General features: G+C 40.5%; 1 protein-coding gene across 3 annotated transcripts in view; it reads left to right on the forward strand.

The window, feature by feature from the left end:
* zmat4a (zinc finger, matrin-type 4a) overlaps positions 1-24,940 on the forward strand; it is a 145,721-nt gene that overhangs the window by 17,813 nt on the left and 102,968 nt on the right. For all 3 annotated transcript variants that reach the window (XM_071481947.1, XM_071481948.1, XM_071481949.1), the window contains exon 2: positions 1,050-1,151. In XM_071481947.1, the coding sequence (XP_071338048.1) occupies positions 1,050-1,151 (102 nt within the window). The remainder of the gene's footprint in view (positions 1-1,049; positions 1,152-24,940) is intronic.

Here is a 24,940-nt window from a genome sequence, read left to right on the forward strand (position 1 = left end):
TACTTAATGTTAAAATTCTGTCGAAATTAATTCTGTAGCTGGCAAGAATCAGAAATAGGCTAAGTCATCATTTGCATGCGAAAGTGGACAAACCCCAATGAAACTTTGCATTAGCTTTAAAAGTTCATTTTTCTGTTGTACCTTAATATCTGGGGAAGAGAACTCAAACAGGTTGCGGAGGATTTGCCTTCAGTATACCCACATGACCTCGGCTCTCATCTGTCCTGCTGCTCCTAATGAAGATGTGCCTGAGTAAATGAGGATGAGTTTAGCCTGACTGCTTTCAAATATGAAATGTGAGCCCCTAATGGAAGCCAGGCTGAATTAGTAATAGAAAGAAAAGAAAGAGGGAATTGGCTCAGCTGTGCCTGTGGAAACGGAAATAAAAAGCTTTTTGCAGACGTCTCTCTCTGAATCCCATATTCTCCAACACACAGCACCGGCCTCACTCATATTTTTTAATGAATATCCAGGAAAAACTCTGTCAGCGTGATCTGTTGCTGTTATTTATTCATTGTTGTCAAATATAATTTTGGTTTCGTGACTGAAGCTTTACTGAGATGTTTGATATTAAATGGCTTTTCTGACTCACTGCTTGCAAAAGCTGCTCAGCGTCTGTCACTAACTCAAATGCTTGATGTGATGAAATATTGATTAACGGTGAAAGTATGAAATGAGATTATTGTTTACTTGCTTTATTACATCTCGCTTGGTTTGTTTTTGCTCCCTTTAGTCTCACAAAGTAAGGCTGCACAACAGTGACAACAAAAGGCCAACGTCTCATTTGTGTAAATAGAATATCTTGTAGACATCACTTTTATGTAAATGTCTTTTCAACACTGTTTCAATTAGTGAATGTGGTCCAGTGTGGTTGAGACTTTCAGATGTATTTGTAGGCCTGGGATTCAGAACACCTCACAGCTCTGAAGCATGTTTTGTGAAATTTGTTAATAAGAATTGCTTCTTCCTTTTTGAACTCACAGTGGTCGGTGTTCAGTTCTTGGTGTATCCAGATCAGTAACCATGTCTGAATGTGTCTCTTTCTCCAGATGAAGTCAACAGAGGTGGACCAAGGGCTTTTCACAGACAGCTACTGCAAAGTGTGCAGCGCTCAGCTCATCTCCGAGTCCCAGAGGGTCGCGCATTATGAGGTGAAGACCGCCCCTCACATTACCTCACATGACTCTGATACACTACACTATTGTGGAGTTAATGAAAGGCCTAGGGTCACGCTGCTTTGCCTCTGTCCCCTAGAGACACGATCTGTACACCTGTGCCCTGCACCTTACATAAACACACCACGCACCTGAGTTTACCCTATTATTTTTCCATTTTTACCCCAGTGGAGAACTGCACTGGAAATGAGGCAATAACAGCAGCAGAAATTGACTCTAGGTGTTAATTACTGCTCCTACTTCAAGTGGTGTCCGTGCATATTATTCTAAAACATAGCTATTAAAGGTGGCATGTGTGGCATTTCATCCCCAACACATCGTTCTGACTCATGAGTATAATTGCAGCAAATAAGACAAGTCATCACTCAAAAGCTACACTGTATTTGCACCCTGCAGTCATATCTCTCACTTTGTCTTTGCAAAATGTGGAACTGTATAAACACATGCTGCAAACATGGCAACTATTCCAGCAGAGTGAGTCACCAAAAGTAATAAAAAAAAACCCCCAAAAAACCCCATTGACATCAGGTTTAATTTTACAAGAATAATCACGTCCATGCATAGAAAGCCTGTCATGTCATATAACGTGTGTTTTGTGGCTATTTGCTGTATTACCAGGAGTTAGATGGAGGGTTAACATCAGCTTTGTCTCTGGGTGTTCAGTGGATAGGCTGGTACGTTAGCTTGGCTGGATGAGGATGAGCCCAATGAGTGTGGAGGTGGTTTAAATTCATCTGTGTCATCGCTGTTAGACAGTTTTCTCTTTTTGACCAACTTTAATAACGTGCTTTGGTGTGTTTGCTTTATTATAGTTGTGAGTATGTATGATTAGCTAGGGACTAGTGTTTTCATTACATTCATTTATTTCATACCCTGAACAAAGTGTGAAGCCGAGCTTATTCTTTAGACAGTGATTCAATTCAAATTCAATTCGAAAAACTTTATTTATCCCCAGGGGACAATTTAAATTCTCTCCATATTCTTGAGTCGAGCTGAGTTAACTTTATTGCCATTACAACAAACATTGTTGGGAATTTGCCTTGATGAGCCCATAGTGCAACAGGACACACCTGACAACATTCAACACTAAACACTAATGATAAAACATAAGAACGTTTTAAAAGTTGTGGTGCAGGTATTTATGCAGCCTTGGTGCGGTCACTTAAAGGCTAAAGTCAGGGAATAAAAGTCACTTAAACTCACTAACACCTCTGGCAGCTCGTGGAGAGTATTGTTAGTTCAAAGCACTGAAGTTGCTCTTGCATCGGGTGCTTCATTCATGCTCGACGGTCACTAGTTCATTGAGCATCTGTTTGGACACCAGCTGACCTTTAGTGCCCAACCATATTCATTCAGGTGTTAAATGCAGCCACCACGTGACAGTTTACTCTTACTCACTATTACTCTGCTGATATGCTAATGCTAAATGTTGAAAAAAAAAGGATCATAATTTGTCTGGTCAGAGGGGTGATTACTTCTCCCAGCAGTGCTTGCTGTTTAACATATTTTCAAATGTATCATGTGTTTGCTGTAGTTCAAATCAGTGGATGAGTTGCATCATTGAAATCCATGTGAGAATATCCACTCTGCTCACTGGTTTCACATGTCGAGAGCAGGGGCAATCCTCAAGTGGGCACAGGAAGAAGGCCTTTTCTGAACAAATATCAAGAAGGCTATACGCTGTCCTGGTTATGTGAGTGGTTTAGCTCACACTTGGCAATGTATAACGTAATTTGACCAGATTTAAATTGGGTCTTGTTACCATCACAAACAGCTTGCTCCAGAATTTGTTTGCGGTCGGACTGAGACCACTTCCCTCTAAAGGGTCTCAGCGCAGTTGTTTCGCTCTTCACCTGAGTGCAATTGTTGTGTTCAGATATTTCCAAACAAAATGTTCCAAGGGGGGAAATTAAGCAGAATCCTAATCAACCAGACGGAACAATGCAGATTTGAAAGTGTCCTCAGAGAACTCCCTCAAAGAAACCAGCTGTATAACCTTTTGTTATTTTGGTCAACTTTACACCCAAAGGTGTGTATCTGCAGTATACCTTCATATTCACACCACCACACATCTAATTGAGCTTCACACACAAAAGCCATACTAGCGACCCGATTGGCCACCTCAAGGACAGTATGAGTGAGGCCAGTTGGTTTCCGTCCTCCTGTCTGAAGCTTGTCAGGTAGTGGACTTTTCTCTCTGCTGCCTCTCACTCACTGTCACTTTGAGTTATAAGTCTGACTGCGGGCCTGCTGCTGGTGGACATCTGCAGTAACAAGAGTTGAAAGGACTCATATGAACACTGTGGTCCACTTTCAAGTATCACCAAAGGGCAGCTGATTGTTGTACCCTTACAGACTGGAAGGAAATTATTTGAGACCTTGAGTCAGTTTAGCGTCTTTATTGATTTTCTGTTGTTGTTCCTGGTGTAGAGCACGGAGCTGCTGAGGTGAAATCTCATCAGCGAGAAATAAAGTTTTATTCATTCTATTTGACAGTGCCACTTTGTTTTGAAGTTTGCATTACTTTGTCTTTGAGTCAACTTTTCTTCTGCAACTCTTAACAAGTCAAACTCTATTTCCTGCAGGATGTTGTGCTCACTGTGCTGCAGTGGAGCACTATTTAAAGAAGTTGTAACTGTCCATGGGTAACAGGAGAACTGCTTTGTTCTTCGGGGCGCTGCAGGAGCCAGGAAGTGGCTGTACCAATCCCAATCAAATATTCATTTTGTTATTGTGTGGTGAATGCTGAATACAGCACTTGGCCTGTTGCCTCCTGGAGATGGGGCGTATTTAGATTCTCTTTCAGCACAGTAAGGGTCTAATGCATCATGACATGTTTGGGTCATAGTGACGACAGCGAGAACAAAAAAGGATGTGAAAACTTAACTCTCTTTCAGACAGAGGAGGTTGTTTTGCAGTTAAGAAGATGAGTTATTTGCATATATTTGTGTATAATCATTCCTTTTGTACTGAAGATTCGCTCTTTAAAGCAGACAGCAAAATCGGACTGCTTTGTTAAATATTGAGGCTGTGATATAAAAAAAATGCGGTGCTTGAGCTGGAAGAAATTGAACAGTTATGATAAACACATTGTCCCTGACCTGTATCTCAGCATTCAGCACAGGATGAGAGCCTCCTCCATCATAATCCCCTCCCATTAGAATTGTTTGGAATAACTCAGAATAATGATCATAATTAGTGACAGGAAATGTGACTGAACAGACCAAGAAAAGACTCTAAAAGAGACTACACAGTAGGGCTGGTCACATTGATACCAACATATCAATACTTCAGATGCTACGTCTGGTTTTTGAAGATCGATTCTAGTGTCAATAGAATTGATACCATTTTCAGTTTCTCTCCTCTATGACAGACTCATTTCAGAGTAGAACTGTCTGTGCAAACGATGTTCTATTGTCGTGAACTCAAATGAGTGAATCCACTCTTTGCTTCCCTACTGCTGTTGTCATGTCGTGCATATTCAAACATGGATATACCCTAACTAACAGCTATCAAACCAGGTCTCACAGTTGGCACTTACAGCCGTCCTCAAAATTATTCATACCCTTGCTGATTCTTGTGATTTTTTTCATTTAGTGATGAAATAAATGCTTGTTTTCAAATTTGTGTTTTAGCTTCATGTGAGCAACAATTGAAAGAATGACAACAATATAAAATAATTTTAAAAAATCATTTCTGGGGTATTTTATTAACGGAGTCCAAAAAAAATGCCATGTTCAAAATTATTCATACCCTAGTCCATCGTCTTTATTTAATAGTCAATGGCATAGCCTTTATTCTTTATGACTGCTTCCAGACGATTCTTGTACGTGTCCACAAGCTTCTTGCACGTCTCCTGTGGGATGTTGGCCCACTCTTCCTTGGCGAATGCCTCAAGCTGGGTCAGGTTGGTTGGTTTCCTCGCCATCACTCTGGTCTTCAAGTGATGCCACAAATTCTCAATTGGATTGAGGTCAGGACTTTGACTTGGCCATTCCAGGACACTGATGTCATTGTCCTTGAACCATTTCTTGACTACCTTGGCGGTGTGTTTAGGATCATTGTCTTGCTGGTACATCCAGTTTTGGCCAAGCTTGAGTTTTTCAGCAGATTCCTTGACATTTTCATCAAGTATCCTGATATAATCCTCCTTTTTCATGATACCTTGGACCTTGACGAGATTGCCTGTGCCACTGGAAGAGAAACATCCCCACAGCATTATGCTTCCACCACCATACTTGACAGTGGGCACAGTGTTCTTTGGTCTATAGGCTTCTCCTTTCTTCCTCCAGACATACTGGGTATCCATATGGCCAAATAACTCCAGTTTTGTCTCATCAGACCACAGGATGGTTGACCAAAAGCTGGGATCTTGCTTCAGATGACCTCTACAAAAGGCCAGGCGAGCTACCAGATGTTTTTTCCTGAGCAGCGGCGTCTTCCGAGGTTTACGTCCATAGACCTCCTCTGTGCAAAACTCGCTCAATGGTGGACCGTGACACCTTTGTCCCTGTCTGCTCAAGGGTTTGAATTAGGGCCTTGGTTGTGGTCCGTGGGTTGGTGTTGACCTCTCGGCAGATTCTCCTGGCAAGTTTGGGGGACACCTTACACTTTCGGCCACGCCCACTGAGGTTTTTGACAGTGTTGAACCTCTTGTGCTTGTTGATGATGCTCTGGACGGTTGAGACAGGGACACCATACTGCTTGGAAATGGCCTTGTAACCCTTTCCTTCACTGTGGGCCTGCACAAGACGCTGACGCAGGTCCTCACTGAGCTCCTTCTTCTTTACCATGATGACCAGAGATTAACAATGACCTGAACACTTTCCCACTATTTATACTCTTCTGGAAAGATGCTATTTTTTTAACCTTGTTTAACATTTGGTCAACAAAAAAGGTATTCATTCCAATGAGACATCATGAAATAACTTTGGGACAAAGATGAACACATTTGGGACATTTTTGTTGAGATATTGCCAGGGGTATGAATAATTTTGAACATGGCATTTTTTGGTAATCCGACAATAAAATACCCATGAATTTAAGAGTTTCTTGAATTGTGTATTGTTGTCGTTCTTTCACTTGTTGGTCACATATAATTCATAAACAAACTTGACAAAAATGCATTAGTTTCATCGCAAAAATAAAAAATCACAAAATTAACAAGGGTATGAATAATTTTGAGGACGGCTGTATATATTCTGCTACTCCTTAAAATGATTGCTAACCTTTGGCAGCTCATTCAGTGGTCATGTATTAAGATTTAGCCTATTGTGAAATAATGGCACTGCTCTCACCTACATGAAAGTACATAAGCTGCTTTTCATAATAAAGTATCGCTAAAGATCGCTAAAGTACTGATATTAGTGATTCCCAATATTACTTGGTAAAGGATTGAAAATAAATTTTGCAGCATCGCCCATCCCTACTATACAGATAATAAAAGCCTCAGTATGCTTCATATGAGTTTCTTTCTGGAGGTTTAATAGCATCTGAAACTATCGAACTTTGGAACGATGTAATCAAAAGGGACTGCATGCAATGCCACTATATGTAGCAGTTGTCCAGGTGTGGTGAAGTGGACTGTTATCCTCATTTAACTCACCCAGATCTGGTGAAATTATCATATGGATGTAGAATATACAACAGCATTGATATGTGGTGTAGGCTCTAACTATGTCACTCCCCACTACGCAGGACAACAGCAGGTTGGCAAAGCAGGGAGTGGAAGTGATGGTAGTAACTTCAGAACAGTTATGAACACCATCACATCGTCTTCAATTTGATGAGTTATATTCAAGATGGAGATCAAAACCTGGACCAAGACGTCCTAATGGTTGGACCATGTTCTTGTGTCTTAAGCATTCTGAGGCATTTAGGATAAGACAAATCACTGTATCACTGAGTTAAGATGCATTTACTCAAACACTTCTCTTGGTTTCAATTGGCCAAAAGTAGAAACTGTAGTAGCAGTTACCTCTGTATACGTGAGCTCTCCCTTGAGTGAAATAAGGATTAGAATAATATAAGTATTCCTTTCAACAATGGAGCAGGTTTTAAAACCTAAAATTCATTCCACCCCCCCACCCCCCCCCACCCCCCCCCACCCCCGCAGCTAAAACATTTTGACACTGCCCGTCTAACTCTCACTAATATGGTGATCTCAGATCTAGTCAGTGTCACTTTGAGTTTCCATGCACTGCTTTTAATAAAACTTTAAACTCTCTCTAAAGTTGCAGTCCTTGTGTGACGGCAGAGACTGCAGATGTAATTGATCTTTAAACCTCCTTTTTAAACACATCAAAGCCAGCACTCCTCTGCAGAGCGGATCAGAGTGGTCTCTGGTTCACAGTTCAAAGACTCATGTGGCTCGTGTTAATTTATGCATCCGTCTCTTTGCATGTGTTCTGGATTGGCTGTGCACTGCGAGCCTCTCTTGACAGGCTGCCCTGCTACCAGCACTACAGGAGAGCTTCTTTTAAACCACTGCCTGTTACTTCACAGAGAAATGGACTGGGGAGTGACCTAGGAGTAGTTATTAACCAGGGCGCAGGAGTTGTAGTGTATGTGCACTGGTAGAATACTAATGTCGAGGAACCATTTTCAAACCAGTATATTGTAGTTCAAAATGACTGTCGCGGCCATTCTAGTGTTTAAACTAAATGTACAATTGAAGTCAAAATTGTCTTTAACAACACTGATACAGCCGATTACTACAAAAATAATAAATTGCTTAGGCTTGCTCATTTCATCTATTTTCTCCTGCCTATCCAGGGTTAGGTCGTGGTGACAGTAGGTTAAGCAAGGCAGCCCAGACGTCCATTTTCCAGCTCCAGCTGGATCTCGATGCATTCCTACGCTAGATGAGATATATGATCTTTCCTGCATGTTTTGGGCATCCTCCTGGAGCCAGGCCTCAGAAGGGAGCTTGCTGATAATGGGGCCTGAAGAAATTACATACATATGTACAGTATTTGAAATTGTAATTGTCAATTCAACTTAACTATATATATTTATCTATACATATATATATATATAATATATATATGTGTGTGTGTATAAATAAAACTGTCCATGCGTTCGTAGGTTCAGTCGGATTGAAATGGTATGGTCTGTTGACTGTAGCAGGTCACTGTGAATGTAGACAATCCAGAGGCAAATTGGAGAATGAGTGAACATAATTCATTGAAATGAAATCAGCAGTTTTTGAGCCATGACACATCCACAGATGGAAATATATCAGTGTCCAGTAATGTGAGTATGATTCATTTAAAAGAGTGGGAGCCTATAAATTGTGTATTTCAGCAGTATGCATGATACATGCCACAGGAGACTACCTTTAGCACTGTTCCAACCATCGACAGTACTGTGTATTACAGCCCCTTCAGCCAGAATAATCTGCTTCCCTCATCCACTGACAATGCCTGTCAGCTGGTATTTTTCAGCTCTAGGGAGACTTTTTGCAAAATGAAATACTAATACAAAAGACGTAGCACGTTTGACTTTTTCTATGCTTGCTGTACCCGTACCAGGTTCACATTTTGTATTTTTCAGTGCATCAAATCATGATTCTCCTCACAATACGGAGCATAATCATTTTCTGGGGACTGTGGCGAAGCAGCAGTCAGCCACAGTGAATAACAGCAGTATTCAGCTGCATGGGGTCCAGCTTGGTTTGGTTGACTTGTGCTGTACTGACTAACGTGCTCTTTGTCCACTTCATGTCCTCATGTTTCCATTATCTCGCGCTGCGAAATAGATTTGCATATCACTGTTTTTATATGCTATTTTGTTTGTGCTGCCGACTGTACAACAGTTGGTTGGTTTGCAAGAGCAGTAGATGGGTTTGGGAGTTCAGCAGATATACAGTGTAACCTTAAAGTATATCATCAAATATAATGACTCTTGACTTACACTGTTGTCCTGCTGTGGCTTTAGGCTTTGTTAGTAGTAGCAGTCATGCCTGTTGGCTTCCTGGCTTGTATAGAATCTTTGATTTTAAATTACTGGACATTTTCACCTCTTTGGATTTCTAAATATATTCAAATGAAACAATCTAAGAAGATAACTTGTTGGTAGGACTGCACGTAACTCATCGACATACTATATAAATGTGATCAAAGGCTGCAAGTCGCCATTACTTCATTTTAATGGGTCATAAGGTTAAAAGGTTAAAAAAGGGAGCCACTGCTTTGTGTCATGTGACTACACACTTTGTCCATATGGAGAGTTTTTTCAAGGCCTTTTGGTCAGAGTTTGGTATATTAGTGAGAGCTGTTACTGAATCTAGGAGTGGTGCAGAAAATGTAACCACCAATTATATCTGGCATGGTCCCTTGTTGTCGTCTTGTAACGTGAATCCTTTCAAGATCCTTGAACTTAAATATTTATTTGGTTTAATTCACTTAAGGGTCACATGTTATTTATTGCACATTATGAATCATGGCAGTAGGGTTAGGCGACATGAATTGCCTTGCCGCTGTCCATGTTTAGAAAAATGGCCCTTGTGACAGAAGGGATGTTGCTGGCAGTTTGGAAGGATTTTCACAGTGTATGGACATGAACTTGACTCAACAAGCTCTCCGAGCAGGAAACGGCCCCAAGTATTATTTTCGACTACTTATTTCTACTACTACTTCCTCTCCCCTCTATGTAGCCACTGCCTCACCCTCCACCCGGATGGTTTGTTTGCTGCAGTCCAATCAGGCTGTTGAACATGAATGAAGAGACCACAGGGATCAATAGGATGCATGACTGTCCCATCCCAGTTTTCTCCAGTTTCCAACACTTACATGTTGTTTGTGATTTTCATCTCGTCAGGCTGCTGTGCGTCATTCAGGGTCCAGTGATGTGGTTGCAGTCAGATAATGTCAGTCATATTCATTCTTTCATACTAAGTGAATAACTACGGGTAATAAATCCACACTGGAGACTTGAAGACATGCAGATACAGAAAGTAACAATATTATTGGAGGAGTTAAACATAGGTGGGTGGAGATGAAGACACAGTTCACTGGAGTGTAAGCCGGCTAAAGGGCAAACTGAAATGGCAACAGAGGATCTGTGGTGAGAGTAAAAATAGAAATGGTAGTGATTTAAAAAAAGAAAAAATATTTGTGACCATGACATTTGTGATGTTGGAAGATTAGCATTGCTGTCATTTTTCTTTGGACACCTTTTGAAGCCACAGCTGTTCTTTGTCTTTGCTGTGTACCATTTGTACCTGTACCTGTAACCATGGTTACAGGTGTTGTTCTTGTTGATTGTGAGGTTAGCGGGAGGCTGGGGTAGATTAAAATGGTTGACATATACAGTGTCCGTGACTCTCTGCTCTGCAGTAATACAGCAGACTCACTCTCTTCATTAGACGTCATTCCCAAACTGAGGCTGTTTCGATGATTTCGATGGTTGATTGTTAGACTGTGTTACTGTAAAAAATTATATTGTTTCTATTATCCATGACCGTTCAACAACCTTAACTCTGTTGTTATTACTGTAACCATAACAACAAAGATCATCTAATGTTGAGGAAGTATTTATTTTGCCATCATTTTAAGCACAAATTGAAAGTAACTGTAAGATCACATCCAAAGCTTTTGAACAATGCTACGTAAACTTAGCTTACCTCATGTTAGCTTGTAAATGTTGGCATGATGGTCAGCCTGTTAGGTAACAATACCTTACTTCTCTAGCAGAGACAGAAATGAAATGTGCCAAATATACAAAATACTAAAAATTCTTCTGAGGAAAATATATTTTGGAAAGGTGGAGGCTCATGGATATTAATCAGTAACATACAATTTGTGAGTGTATAGGTGCAGATCAGTGAATAGGACTTTGCATTAGAGGTTTCTGCAAAACTTGCATTACACATTTTTCTTTTTCTGCAGTTTTGTCATAGTGAAATGAACACTGCTGGAAACAGCACTGGATTAGCTACTTACTAATGTTTCTAAGCTTCTCCTCAGCAAAACATTTGTAGTCCCTGCTCAAACTAATGAAGACTCAGGCACATTTACCTTCTGGTGGCTATTGTTGCTCACCTCATTTAACCACTTGTTTCATTTCTAAGGATTTGTTTTTTAAAGAAAGGCCCACCTGACATCAGGAACAAGATGGATAAAACCTGCTGTAGATTGAGGTCTAAAAGCACAAAAACAGGAACAGCCTCTGCACAGATACAGTATATAAAAGCTTGTGTTTGCGTTATTTCTCAATCATCATAAAATTGTGCACATGTGTTGTTCATTTATGACCCATTGGTTGAAAATAATGACTCAAAGTGCTGGAAATATCCAAGCTCCAAATAACGTCATTATCCCTCTGCTCCTGCGTTGCTCCAGTGTATCACAGCTCATTAAAGGTGGTTTCAACGAGATTCTTGCCTCTGAAAACTAGTTCATGTAATTAACACATTTGGAAAAAGCCACTTTTGTAGGGGTGTCATTCAACCTCTTGTTATCACCTTTCTGTTGCTGCTCCACACATGCTTGCCTGCTAAAGGGAGTGAAAACAGGTAATAATCAGATTTTATAATTTATAATGGTGCAAAGCTTCAAAGCTTCACAATAAAAAAAGTAATGCCATGTAAGAATGAAAGGAGTATACATTGAACAGTGACGATCAGTGGACAGATGTTAAAGAGTAGCTCAATTTAACAGCTTGGATCGTTTTCTAGTTTTATAGCTTCTGCCGGTTTACTAACAGTTTACTAACTAAGTTAGTTAACGAGATCTGGGAATGTGACATAAGAAAGAAGTACGACGGGGCAAGAATCATGAGCAGTCAGGTCTTCACAGTGTTAGACAGCGCTCTCCACCACCATCCTCAAAACACCAACTGCGGGAATGTCTTTTAGAAGAATGTTGTTCATTCTCCTTACCTCATCTTACCAAGACACTTAATGCTGGCTTTTCCTTTAATTTGTCACCTGTCTACATATGAGACCAAAGGTGTCATAACAGAAATATCCTCACATTTTGCGCGTACACATAAAGTGATCTCATCTTCGTGTTCAGTCCCTTTTTTTTTTTTACACTGAACAAAAACATAAATGTAACACTTTTATTTCTGCTCCCATTTTTCACGAGTTAAAATTAAAGATCCAAGTCTTTGTCAAAGGACTAAAAAGACTTCTCTCTCAAATGTTCACTAATCTGTTTAAATGAGTGTTAGCGATTATTTCTCGCCAGCCAAGATAATCTGTCCATCTGCAACATGAGGCGATGGCGGCAGATGAATGACACGACAATGGGCCACAGGAGTTCGTCCTGATATGTCTTGTGTGAGTGTGTGTGTGTATCTTTTGTGTTTATAGAAAAAGTCATTGTTTTGGCCATTTTTAGACCTTTATTCGACAGGATAGTGTCGAGTGACAGGAAATGAGCGGAGAGAGAGAGGGGAATGACAAGGAATTCAGTCGGTAGGAAGTCGAACAGGCGACTTGCCTGCTCTCAGCATATGCACTCATGTGGTATGTGCCCTAACTACTTGGTTATCAGGTCGTCTCCAGATCTTTTATCTCAACTCATGAAAAAACTGATTAAAAACAAAAGTGTTGTGTTTATATTTTATTGTCCATTAAGTTTCTCTGGGTGACCTCAGAAGGTTCTCATCATAACATTTTTCTAAACCCTGAGCTTCTGCTCCTCCCTCCACTCTTGTGGTTTCATCTACTCATCACCAAATCGTAGCCTCTGGGTGTAGGAGAGTGTGTCAGCTATTGACGAGCTAATCTGCATTTTCCATGCCAGCTCTGTTTGACCTTTACAAATATTGATTTTTAGAGGAGAGGATTAGTGAAGCCCAGTGGCCCAGTAGGAGTTCTAGTAGTTGCTTTCTGGTTCAGATTTTATCTCTAAACAAATACAAAGAGGAATTTTTCAGGAATTAAATGAGGAAAGCTCTAAACATGAGCCTTTGATTATTTTTCCAACGTATTACTTTCCACTAGCAGTCAGCAAACATGCAGCTCATTTGTAAACATGCCTCAACTACCAGATATATACACCTCGGTGCTATGAAATGTCCTTTTAATAAATGTATACTTACACAGGAGACTGCCACTTCCTGAAGGGCAAAGTTGCAGCACCAGCGGTTTCAGTTCAGCCCTGCTTGACTCACTCATGAGTTTAACTTGTTTGTCAGATAAAGAAAGAAACTAATTTCCGTGATCCCTTCTTAATTATTTGTCATGCATCATTAGCGCAGTGAGGTCTCCTAATAGTTGGTCAGAGAGTTTATAGATACTCTTGTATGCGTCTGCAAGACTGATGCCCAAGCTGCACCCATCGATCATCTCCTGTCATTTTCACAGGCTTGGGAGTTAATGGGATGGAAATATTAGCCATTTCTAGTGCTGACGGAAAGTCATCTACAGTAGTGAAATACGACTGAATCATCATGGTGCCTGCTGATAATTGAAGAGGCTGAAAAGTGCTGTTCCAACGAACTGATCAGTGCAGGATGGAAAACAAGCTACTTTGCCTCTTTGTAAGAGTCCTTCTCTTTAAATGAAAATGGGAAAAGACAAACGTGACCTCCTCGGGAATCTGTCTCCATGCCATGTGCTAATAACACACACAAAGAAGGTAATTAAAATGCTTCCAAACATGTTGGCACAAAAAAGAAAGGTTCCAAACCTTTCTTGTGTAAGCAAAAACGGCACCGCTGAGAATGCTTAGCCCTTTTTATTTAGTTCACTCTAATGCAACAGCGTTTACACTGTTTAATTATGAGCCTGTCTCACTGGGAAACAGTGGAGCGAAGGAGGGGTTATTAATAGAAATAGTCCTGAGAGATCAGTTGTTAGTCCGCCCTTTAAAAAACGGCTATGGTGTGAGAGAGAGAGAGAGAGAGAGAGAGGGAGGTAGGTGAAACGTTCCTTACGGCTGTTGAAAGATAAAACGAGTTTGAAACAGCCCCGAATCTTTGTGACAGGGAGGCGATTAGCCGATGAAGCATGTCAAATTAAAAGAGCGTGAGATGCAGATTCTACTTACTCTCAGATTGGATTCTTTTACAGTTTTGGCATGACTCAGCTCATAATCCCAGGCAGGATTTTAATTTCATTATAACCCCCCCCCCCCCCCACACACACACACACACACACACACACACACACACTTCCTCCCCACGTGTGCTGCTTCCAGCCCTATGAAGCATAAATTCAAAACAACAAGCTGGATTTTCAACACTGAGAATCTCGCCTTTGGTGGCATGGCAAAACTGTTTTGTTGCATGCTATGATAATTTAGTGCATTACAGCTACTGTGCATAAATACAGAGGATGTAGCGCACCAAAAGCATTTAGTGAGAAAATTGTAGTCATTAACATATTTTACATGCTTTGATTAAGCTATTTTAGAAGAATAGAATAGAATAGAATAGAATAGAATAGAAGCTGTAGACAGACTGAACCTACAACAAGCCCAAGAATATTACATATCAATAAAAAGCCTCTCAAATTATGCATTGATTGCATAGTATAAATGTGGACACAGAAACAGCTACTTACTTATTGATCCTGCTGACACAACAGATTTTGATTTTTAGAGGAATCATGGTGTGGAGATTTCTGGAGATTAATGACAAAAAACTGTCACTGCTTTACAAACTATATAAAACTTGAAGTATGTGTGAAACAGCTCATAGATGTGTAGGAAATACACTGAGTGTCAGTTACCCAGATCCTGTACCAGAATTTTGAATGATTACTGAACTTACCTGTTGTGAGATCTGTGTATGAAATGACTTACAATACATCAAAAACTGGAGACCTTTGATGCAGTGTACAGTACGTCATATTCCTGCAATTGATGAGTACAGGTATTTTAACTGAAAAAGGGCCTTTAAAGGTCTGAGTACAATAATTATAGGCTTGTTAAGGTGATAGCAACCAAAGAGGATATTATCCCAATGTAATGTCTACAGAGAAACAAAACATTTTTTTTGGCTTATGCACTGTCTTTGAGGTTATTATCCCTTCTTAGCTAGCTTACTAAAGGGTTGCCACAGGTAAGGTTATATTGAGAACTCACCTGATTTTGTTGGACGGTGTGTGAACCCCAAGGCTCGACTTCACTGTGAAGATGAAGTCACATGAGCTAAGCTAGCTATCTGTAAACCGGCAGCTGACTCCCTGTTAAACCTCATCTTTTTATAAGTGAAATACATGTAGAATGCAGTAGATATTATATGTGGGTGTGGAGGCTTTGAAGTGGTTTAATAAATTACTTTTGCTTGAGCAATTCGTGAAGTAATTCATCTCAGAAACTGAGTCATTGTAGGGCGTGACAGATCAAGGTCAAAAGGACAAATCAACTGAATAAAAATCGCGTGATAGTGTCTGAGAATTTAACAGTGTAAGAGAACAGCCTGAACTCCAAAAACGCACTTTAGTAAAAGTGAAAAATATTCTTTATTATATTCACCTCCCTCTGGAAAAGCATTAGGTGTATATGTTGTAATCATTAACATATTTTATGGGCTTCGAGAGAAGGCTGGCCTACACTGTCATACAGTGTGTAAGAGGAAAGCAGTCTCCACTTTGCATTGCAGTGTTCACACACTGTTTTCATCAGTCCAACTTTCGTGAGAGACCATCTTGAAATCCACTGATGGAAAGAAGAACAAAAGCTTTCTAATCTCTGGGGAATGGGAATGAGATATAATATTAGGAGCTGTCAAGAAGGAAATCAGTGGAGTGAAAAGTCCTCAGGCTTTGCAGGAAGACATTGTGCTCAAATCGCCCACAGAATCATAATATATTTACTCTTTACAGCTGTTCCTGACTGTGCACTGTTTCCTTGAAATATCCAAAGCTTTTTTTTTTTTTCCAGACGCACTGCGGGTTGGCTTGGTCATGGATAGAGAGGTAGAAGCATGACATGTGTATCATCCATACACTGAGAGGGTTGTTGTGTTTCTGTAGCTCTGCAGGTGACATGGTCTGTGATGTAAAAGCACAACTGATGCAACATAAACATCCATATGATGTCATTCCTCTGGAAGCCAGTGAAACAGCCACATTTTTGCTTTCTAATGTGGGATGTTGCATAAAGCCTGTTGTCTTTGATCTCAGAGGATTTTTTTTCGTGGTCGATACCATGTTTTTAGTGGGAGTTTGAGGATTGACTGTCTGGCCTACTTTCGTGACAGCGTTCTGTCAGCTGTCTCATGGTTTTCTCCCCGCATTGTCTACTGAGCTGCTCAACAATCCATCTCCTGCTGCCAAGAAGATTTGGCTCATGTACGAAAAAAACCAATGCAGCTTCCAATGTGCTGTCATAGTCTGGAAATGGTTAATAAAGCTAAAAAAAAAAAAAGGGAGGGGGGGCATGAATCAGTCTATTAATCATTTCAAATTTGTTATAAAAGCATGAGGTGGTGAGGTTGCTGTTTATTCACACCAGACGATCAACAGGGAAGAATCAAGCTGGTCCTTGTCCTGAGAAACAAATTGAACCTCTGCTTTGATTTATGCTCTGATTGCATTTGCTTATATCGGTATGAGCCAGCTGAAGTGAGGCTTATTTCCAGCAGTGGATAGTTCGGTGTGACATTAGTGTGACAAATGTAAGATGACAGGGGAAATGATTTGAAATGAGAGGTGTTGGGCCAATATATTAGACCTCTCCCAGTGTTCCTGGTAGGAACAGAGCAGGTTGTGCTGATGGATTGGTCTATTCCAGCTGGAGTTCAGCAGGAGCACTGATGCTCCTACACCCAGCCACCTCCGTTAGTCCTCCATCATTTTTCATTTCATCTATACAGGTTGCTTATAAATTCATGAGTCAGTGTGAAGAGTGATGTAGCACAGTGTTGTTGTTTTTTAAGCTGGCTGTAAAACCATTTTGAACTTTAATGCAGCATAAATCCTGTACAGTGACTCCCTCCCTGTTTACTCTGGCTGCTCTTGAGGCTCACAGCACAAAGACATCTAAAGCTGGTGAGCACCTCTTGCTCCCTGCTGTTCAGGAGACACTTTGTGTTTCACCAGTGTTTACCACAGGTTAAGAAAACCTGACTCTTGGTCATTAGTCATTTCTCCTGTGTATAGGATTTCACCTCTACAGTCTGGTGCAGTCAGCACAACACTTTGAGATCACATTTTTACACTGAGAAATAATAAACAGTAACAGAAGATCTATTTTAGACTGACGTAGAGCTATTTTGGTAGGTGTCCAAAGTTGTAAATGCTGTATGAGTGTTTGTGACTGTCAGCGTTGATTCATCAATGTGGTGAATAAAGTCTCATTTAAACTTGTGTGTTTTTGAATACAACTTCAAAGAGGTATTAGTTGATTTATTTTGGCCACACGGGGACAGCACAGCCAGCTGTGAACACGCTGTATAGCCACGGCTAACATGTTAGCAGACTGTAGTCTATAAACACATCCAGCACACGGAGAGCAACAGTCGCCCTCATTTGGAGATTCTCTCTCCCCCTCGCTTTTAGTCTCAGTGTGAGTTCGATGTTTAGCAGATAAATGTTCCACTACTCACTAAAGCTGCTTCTCAGCTGTTTGATGCTGGGCAGGTAGTGTACAGTTAGTGTAGTTTGTTTTTAGAACTGAAAACATCTTCCTGCTGAGTCTTGAAATTAGGCGCTATGAACTACCACAGTCAAGCTGCAGGCCATAAAACACTACAATGTTCTGAGAGCTGAGGAGAAGTGCAGATATAATAATTCTCTGTGGGTTTGTGGGTGTGACACCTTAAACATTACGCATGGTCTTTTGATCGATTATTGATATAAAAGTATTGATTAGTGTAGTTTTAAGCATGAAAATGACCAAAAAATGGCACTTCAGCTGAGCGTCTTTCTCTTTGCACAGATCATTTTAAGAAAATAAACCAGCACTAAATACACTGTGAAATGGTTTGTATGGCTGTTAAAATATGATGGATATTTGACTTGATGCATACATTGCTTTCTTAGTTTCCTCACTCAGGACCATGGCTGCATGACATACAAACATAACATACTATACAAGACACAGAACAGAACAATGGCCCTTTCTATCCAACCTTTTATATGTTATTAGAAGTTGACGTTGCTACATATTTGTGTGAGCCATAGACAGACCACCGTCAACCTGTAATATCCACAGTGATACACACACACTATAGAGACTGTGGGAGCCAAATCCTTTATGCCAAAATATTGTTATTTTCACTGCCCTATAGGATATTCAGTTTGTTAACTTCATTGTGCTTTAAGTCCTGCCTGAGTCTGTGTTTTTTCATGCTTCCCCTTTACCACTCCTCATATCATTTCGAGCCCATGTAGACCCCAGGTAGAGCAGTACAATCGCTTAATCTTATTTGAAGGCTCATATAATCTTTGTTATTTAGTTTTCTAGTTATAAGAAACAGTCGGGGTTGTTTTGATAGAATATACTGAACCCTAACCCTAAGAAAACAGTTGTAGATCATCCTGCTGAGTTTAGTTTCTTTACCTTCTAGCAGCCTCCATGAGAAGCCAGTAGTTCTCTTAACCTCTATAAACTTTAATACTTAAGTATAAACTTTACATTATTTCCAGTGCTGGAAAGTAACTGCACAGTTACTCAAGTACTGTACTTACATAAAATTCTGAGGTGCTTTCATGTACTGAGTATTTCCATTTTATGGAAATTACTCTTCAGATTCTGCTTATTAATACAAAATATAATGAATGTATAAATTATGATCAGATAGATTGAGCTACCCAACAGTATGTAAAGGTAAAACCAACTGTAACAGGCGGCCCGGTAGTCGAGTGGTTAGGGCGCGTACCATGTGTGAGCGCAAGACGCTCTTAGCAGGCAGTCACCGGTTCGACTACTGATTGGTCTGACTCTTTCCTGCATGTCATTCCCCTCTCTCTACCCCCTTTCCTGTCGGTCTCCACTGATCTATCATAAAGGCACAAGAAGCCCAAAAAAAAAACAAAAAAAAAAAAAACAACTGTAACATCAAAGTGATGTATGATATGTACATTAATCAATGACCAATGATAATTCAGTATTATTCTAAAATACTTATGTACTTTTAGTGAAGTCAAATTTGAAAACAGGACTTTCCCCTGTAACAGTGTTTCTTCACTGTGGTATTGTTACCTTGGTCTTAGACCACTGAGTACACTGTGTGCGCTGTGGATAGTGTTTTATATTTGTAATATGTTGGCTCAGTTCTCAGTGTTGGCACTGCTTGACTAATGCATAATGAAATGTTCAGCGATGTCACAGTGAAGCTGCATGCTATCAGATTAATTCCTCCTGAAGCACCTCTCAGAGACCATCTGAGGGGTCTAACTGATAATCACATGAGGATGACTTTGAGGAAGCACAGTGAGTATGAAACACTGTGAACACTTTGCTGCTGTGCTGCGGCTCCAGTCACTGAGTGTGCATCTTACCTAACCGTTTTTTCAGGACTTCTTCAGGAATCTACACTTGGCCTTCATGTCACAAGTAAAATTAGTTGTCTGATTCTATTTTTATTGACCTTAATTCTTACCATTTAGTGTGCTTGTGTAGTTAACAAATATTAATACATCTCATAAAACAGGGGCAGAAACAAAGTGATGGAGCAGAACAGACATAATGAGAGCAGGATGAATTTCAAAGGTGCTTATGGAGGCTGAAAACAGAAATAGCATCAGAGCTGTGATATTGGCAAATTTTTGTGTGTAAGTAAATGCAACAGTGCGTGCCCTCAGTCATCATAGTGTCAATAATCAGAAAATCCATTAACACTGACACAAAGAATACAAACGTGTTAAATACATGTGAGGAGACGGTTTGATTTGCACTGAAATATTACCATCAAATGCAGTTTTCCATTCAATTTACATTCATTTCATTTCATTAAAATGTGTATTCTTTCATCATCACCAATATTATTATCATCTTCATCATGCTGTGATGAGAAGGAAAACAAGTCCTGCAAAGACCAGAGTGTTCCCCACACAGTAAGCATTTTTCCACGCTGCAGAAAAGAACAATAAAGAGAAAATCTGCCTGAAATCTCCAGAATTACTTTAAAAGTCTTTTGTGTTTTCAAAGAGTTGTGTAATAATGAGTTTTCAGGTTAGAATATGCCGCAGAGGAGACCATTATAACTGCATTAAGTGTCTTCACACTGTGGCAGTGAAAGATAACTTGCTGAATTTCCATATGGTTCAGTTCCTGTTCCTCCCTCATATTTAAAACTGAGCCACTACCAAAAACATGCTGAAAAACATCCAAACTGAGATGTGAAGCAGTTTTGATTGAAGACTTCCATCATACCCAGGAGCCAGGATACTTCTAAGCACTGAGAATAGCATGTCTTTTACCATGATGCTTCCTGTCCAGACTATGGCCTGAGCACAAATGTGAATCCAATCAGTTTAGTGCGATGACAGAGTTTCATGCTCCCAAACAGGACCATGACATCACAGGTCAGTGCAGCGAGAGTGCTGCTAATGTATACATCACACACATCACACCATGCACAGCTAAAGCATGCCATACTGATTCTATTGAGTGTATTTTTTTATTTTCTCTATCTTTAATTCTTTTATTATATTAACATTCTTACCTGGGTTTTGTGGTTCTGTGTTTATTTTAAACATGTTAGTACCCAGTTATGTGGAGAGAATCTTTGGTGAGTCATATTTTAAATGCAGTGAAGTTAAAGTTTAAATTGAAGCTATGTATTAAACTGCTTTGCTGCAACAGCTAGCTAGTCTTAAGTTGTGCCTAGTTGTAATGTAATTGTTTGCATAACTATAACCAGCCCTACCGATGTTCCAGCAGCAGCTGCTCCAACATCCACTGCCTGTTAATTCTGCCACTGACAGTACATTTGGGGCAACACATTCATTTTTGTGTATTTTTTTAGGACCTCAGCTCGTTCGTGGAGATAAACATTTTCTTTCTCTCTGGCTTTGTCCACACTTAAGAGTCTTAGTAGCGAGTTTTCGAGTGCCTAAAACAGAGACTTCTGGGAACACTGCTGGACAACTCCAGGGTTGTGGTGTAGTCTGGACAGGCAAAAACTGAGACCTTTGGAAATGATGACGAAGACAACACCAGTCGCTCCCTGATTGGGTCTGATCAGCCTCGACTAGCAGTGGTGAATGCAGAATGAACACTGAATTACAAGCGTTACTGACCTCGCTGTCTTTTTTAGCAGCTGTTGTGCAGTGAAGTTCTGCATTTTAACGCTACAACTGCCTTTGTTGTATTTTCTGCTCCTCGCCAACTGCAGAGTAGACAGTCTGCTTCCTGTTTACACCGGCACACGTGCCCAGTGAATGGTCATGTGATATGCGTTTTCACGTCTGAGGAGATCATTTCTGATGTGGAACTAAAGCGGTCGTGTGGACAGAGATCGGTTTCGTTATGGTGTGGTGGTAATGATGTAGCCTCAGAGACCGCAGCGTCTCTCCCTCCCTCTCCCTGCTGCTTTTAAAGGGGATGAGAGGAACTTGTGATTGGTCATGACTGAAGCTATCCACTGACTCCACCTGCTGATTCCGTACTCCTCCCACCAACAATGTATTCAGCCTCTCGTGTGTTTGGTTTGCACCACCTCCTGTGGTCACTAAAATGGCAAAGAAACAGCTGATCAGGTCCCTTTGTGTTTGGCCCTGGTGATTTCGCTTCCATTTGTGCCTGCATCTTATTTCAGATAAATACAGCCCAAGGTGTCTGCAGCCATGCTAACAGCTCTGCGAGGCTGTGCCCGAGCTGAATCCTCTGAACATGCTCATTGTAATGCTGCCATTTAGCAGGTGTGATGTGTACTGTGTTCACCAAGTTAAAGAACAGCTGATGCTGTGGGGAGTGTATCAAATGTTTTAATCTGAATCAAAAAATCAAAAATCAAAATAAATTCTTATGTAGTGCAAAATCTAATGGTGGGTAAACTATGACTTCATAATAAAATATTGATATACAATATAATACACATCTATAAAAACAACATTTATTTTATAGATAGAAGAAAATATTGGCGGATGGAGTGCATGTAGTACTTTGAGCCTCTTCTCATTAACCTTTATTCTAAGTGCTCACTGGAGACCTGCTCACTGGAGACCTGCACTGTAAAGACTGTTTATCTTCTCAGCTGCAGCCAATTAATGGAAATCAATCATGGGCTTCTGATGCCTTTTGCCAGGTAAATGTGCTGCAGGTTGATGATGTTCGGTAACAGTTGTACCTGAAAGGCTTCAACAAAACTTTGCTGCGTTCTCTGCGGGAAGTATGAAATCCTTGGAGGTCTGTCTGAGTAAACACACTGTAATCCCCCCGCAAAACCCCACATGAGCCTGCTGTTCTGATGTAAACAAGTGATGATTCATGAGATGATGCCTGTTTGAGTGTGGACTGCAGTGCCTTTTCCCTGGGTTCCATGCAGTGGAGAGCTTTGTTATAGACTGGAAGGGTTACAACAACAGTCAGTCACAGTGCAGAGCCCTGGGCTGACCCAGTAAGCACAGAAACCCTCTGCCTAAATCATCCGGCGATAGCTAAGTAAGACAGCTCAGCTCGGGTCCTGAGTGTCTCAGACGTTACCTGACCTCTGTCACAACTGTTTTTGTCTGACTTTCTATAATTAGAGAGCTCACTGAGGCTGCTGCGGTCAGCCACTGGTATAGTGCAAGTCACAAAACACTCAGGGCTGTGTTTGGGCAAAAGGCTCCACAAATTACCAGGGAGGTAGCAAGGAGCATCCATTGTATAAGGTGTCAAACTGAGGCACTTAGAGTGCTGTGATGAGTGGAGACGGTACTAATAATGGTCCTGGCCTAGTCCTTCAAGGCACAGGACACACAGCTTGTTGGCTAAATAGGCCAATTATCAGGTATCTTATTCTCTTAAAACAACTGAACAACTGGAAAACCTTATTTCTCGTATTTTCAACACAGATCAACTTGTTTTCAGACTCTGGTTTCATGATATTTGTGATACACAGATCCGAGATGAGAGTTGCAACAGTTAGACAAATGAAAGAAAATAAATCAGCAACTATTTTGATAATTGGTTAATCATTTCAGTCATGTTTAAAGCAAAGCAGTCTAACACATGCTGAATCCAGCTTCTCAAATGGAAGGACATTTCATAGACAAAATTATTCATTTTTTTATCAAGAAAATAATCTGCATTTGATAATAAATTGATAATAAGAATAACTGTTGCAGCCTCATGTTTCTGTCTGATTAGCAAAAATATTTTCAATTTATTCAATTTTCACACAAAAGTTAAATTTCACACTTAGCTAATAAAATGCAGTGAAGAAGAAGCAGCTCCTCCCACAGCCCCTCCTACTATAAAACACGAGGATGTCGCTCCGGATGGGAACAGTAGGTGATTGCAGCTGTCGTTGTCTCCGGGGTGGTGATAAATTACCCGCATACGAGGATGGATGGGATTAAAATCACTGACCACAGAAGCTAATGTCAGAGCACTTTGGTGCACAGATGTTGAACTGCCAAAAACAGGAGTGATGTTTTACATCGTTTTACCATTTGATTATGACCTTGAATGAATTTCACCTGCATGTTCGGCATCACGCTCTGCACACATACAGGAGCCCATGTACGCTGCTCACCCACAAACTCACCGTCCAGCTGTCCACTGACTGAGAAGGAAGAACTCATGACTGCTCAGGGTCCAGAGTTTAGTCTGTCATGTCTCTTAGCCAAGTCATGAATTCATGATTCTATGATCAACTAGTCTGACACAGTGATCATCTCAAAAGACAAAAATATCCTGTTTGGTTCTGGCGTTATTTTGTCTTTTCATATATTAATCCTGCTGGCTGTTTCCTTATTCTGCACAAGGCTTGATAAGAAACGCTCAACTGGATTTGATGCTGTATCCCTAAGTGGACTCATCCATGGTCCTCCCACGGCTCTGAACAAATTTACTTTTTGTTTCATTTGCGTCAACAGTCTGCTGAGTGGTCATTTTTTAAAGGGTAACTACATCCTCAACTTCTGCTTGAACCCTCTCCAAAAAGCTCGTTTTAAAATTGCAAAAGCAGAGAAGTGAGAGAGTGATGACTGAAGGAGGCGTGGTCTTGTGGCTATGTAGTAAACTTGGCTTTAACAGTTGTACCGAGCTGAAACGCAATGCTTACATTTAAAAGTGTGATCTTCGGGCTCTCTGTGGTGTTGTTTGCTGCCATATTACCTTTATTATCTACCATAGTACATAGGTTGGACCACTCAGGATCCACCTTTGTTGCCTTCGTTGCCCCTGAATTGAGACACAGCTACTGTGTGTACCTGCGTTGTAGCTGAACTTGCAGCTCTACTATGGCAGCCTGTGTGCGCTTGTTGGGTAGTGATAGTACATATCAATACCCCTCATGTTTGTCACGGTTGACGTTAGCATTCTTCATATCTTGAATACAGCACGAGGTAAAGAAGAGGAATCTTGTGTGATGTTGTCTTTCTCCTTTTCCTCTTCATCAGGCTTTCTTATGGCAAAGCAACCGGCAGCTGTTGATGAGAAGCACTATCTAGAGCTACAGTTATAGCCACTGGTCTGCTTTTTATCCTTGATGCAATCACGGTCGTAGGTGTCAACATGTGTGATGTGTGTTGCTGAGAGAGTTCAGCTCAACCAAACTTTTAAACACAAGCAGACACCAACAAGTTCATACTGAGCAGAAAAGCAATGTTTACAAACCGTATGTGTTTGCTTGAAAAAAGAAAATCACAAATTAGTGTTGAGTTCCTCTTTGAACAATCCTGATTAACAGCCTTCATTTTTCACATGTCT

The sequence above is a fragment of the Trachinotus anak genome, unplaced genomic scaffold, assembly GCF_046630095.1.
Source record: "Trachinotus anak isolate AG129_WGS33_773 ecotype Australia unplaced genomic scaffold, CSIRO_AGI_Tana_v1 ptg000008l, whole genome shotgun sequence".
Classification (NCBI taxonomy): domain Eukaryota; kingdom Metazoa; phylum Chordata; class Actinopteri; order Carangiformes; family Carangidae; genus Trachinotus; species Trachinotus anak.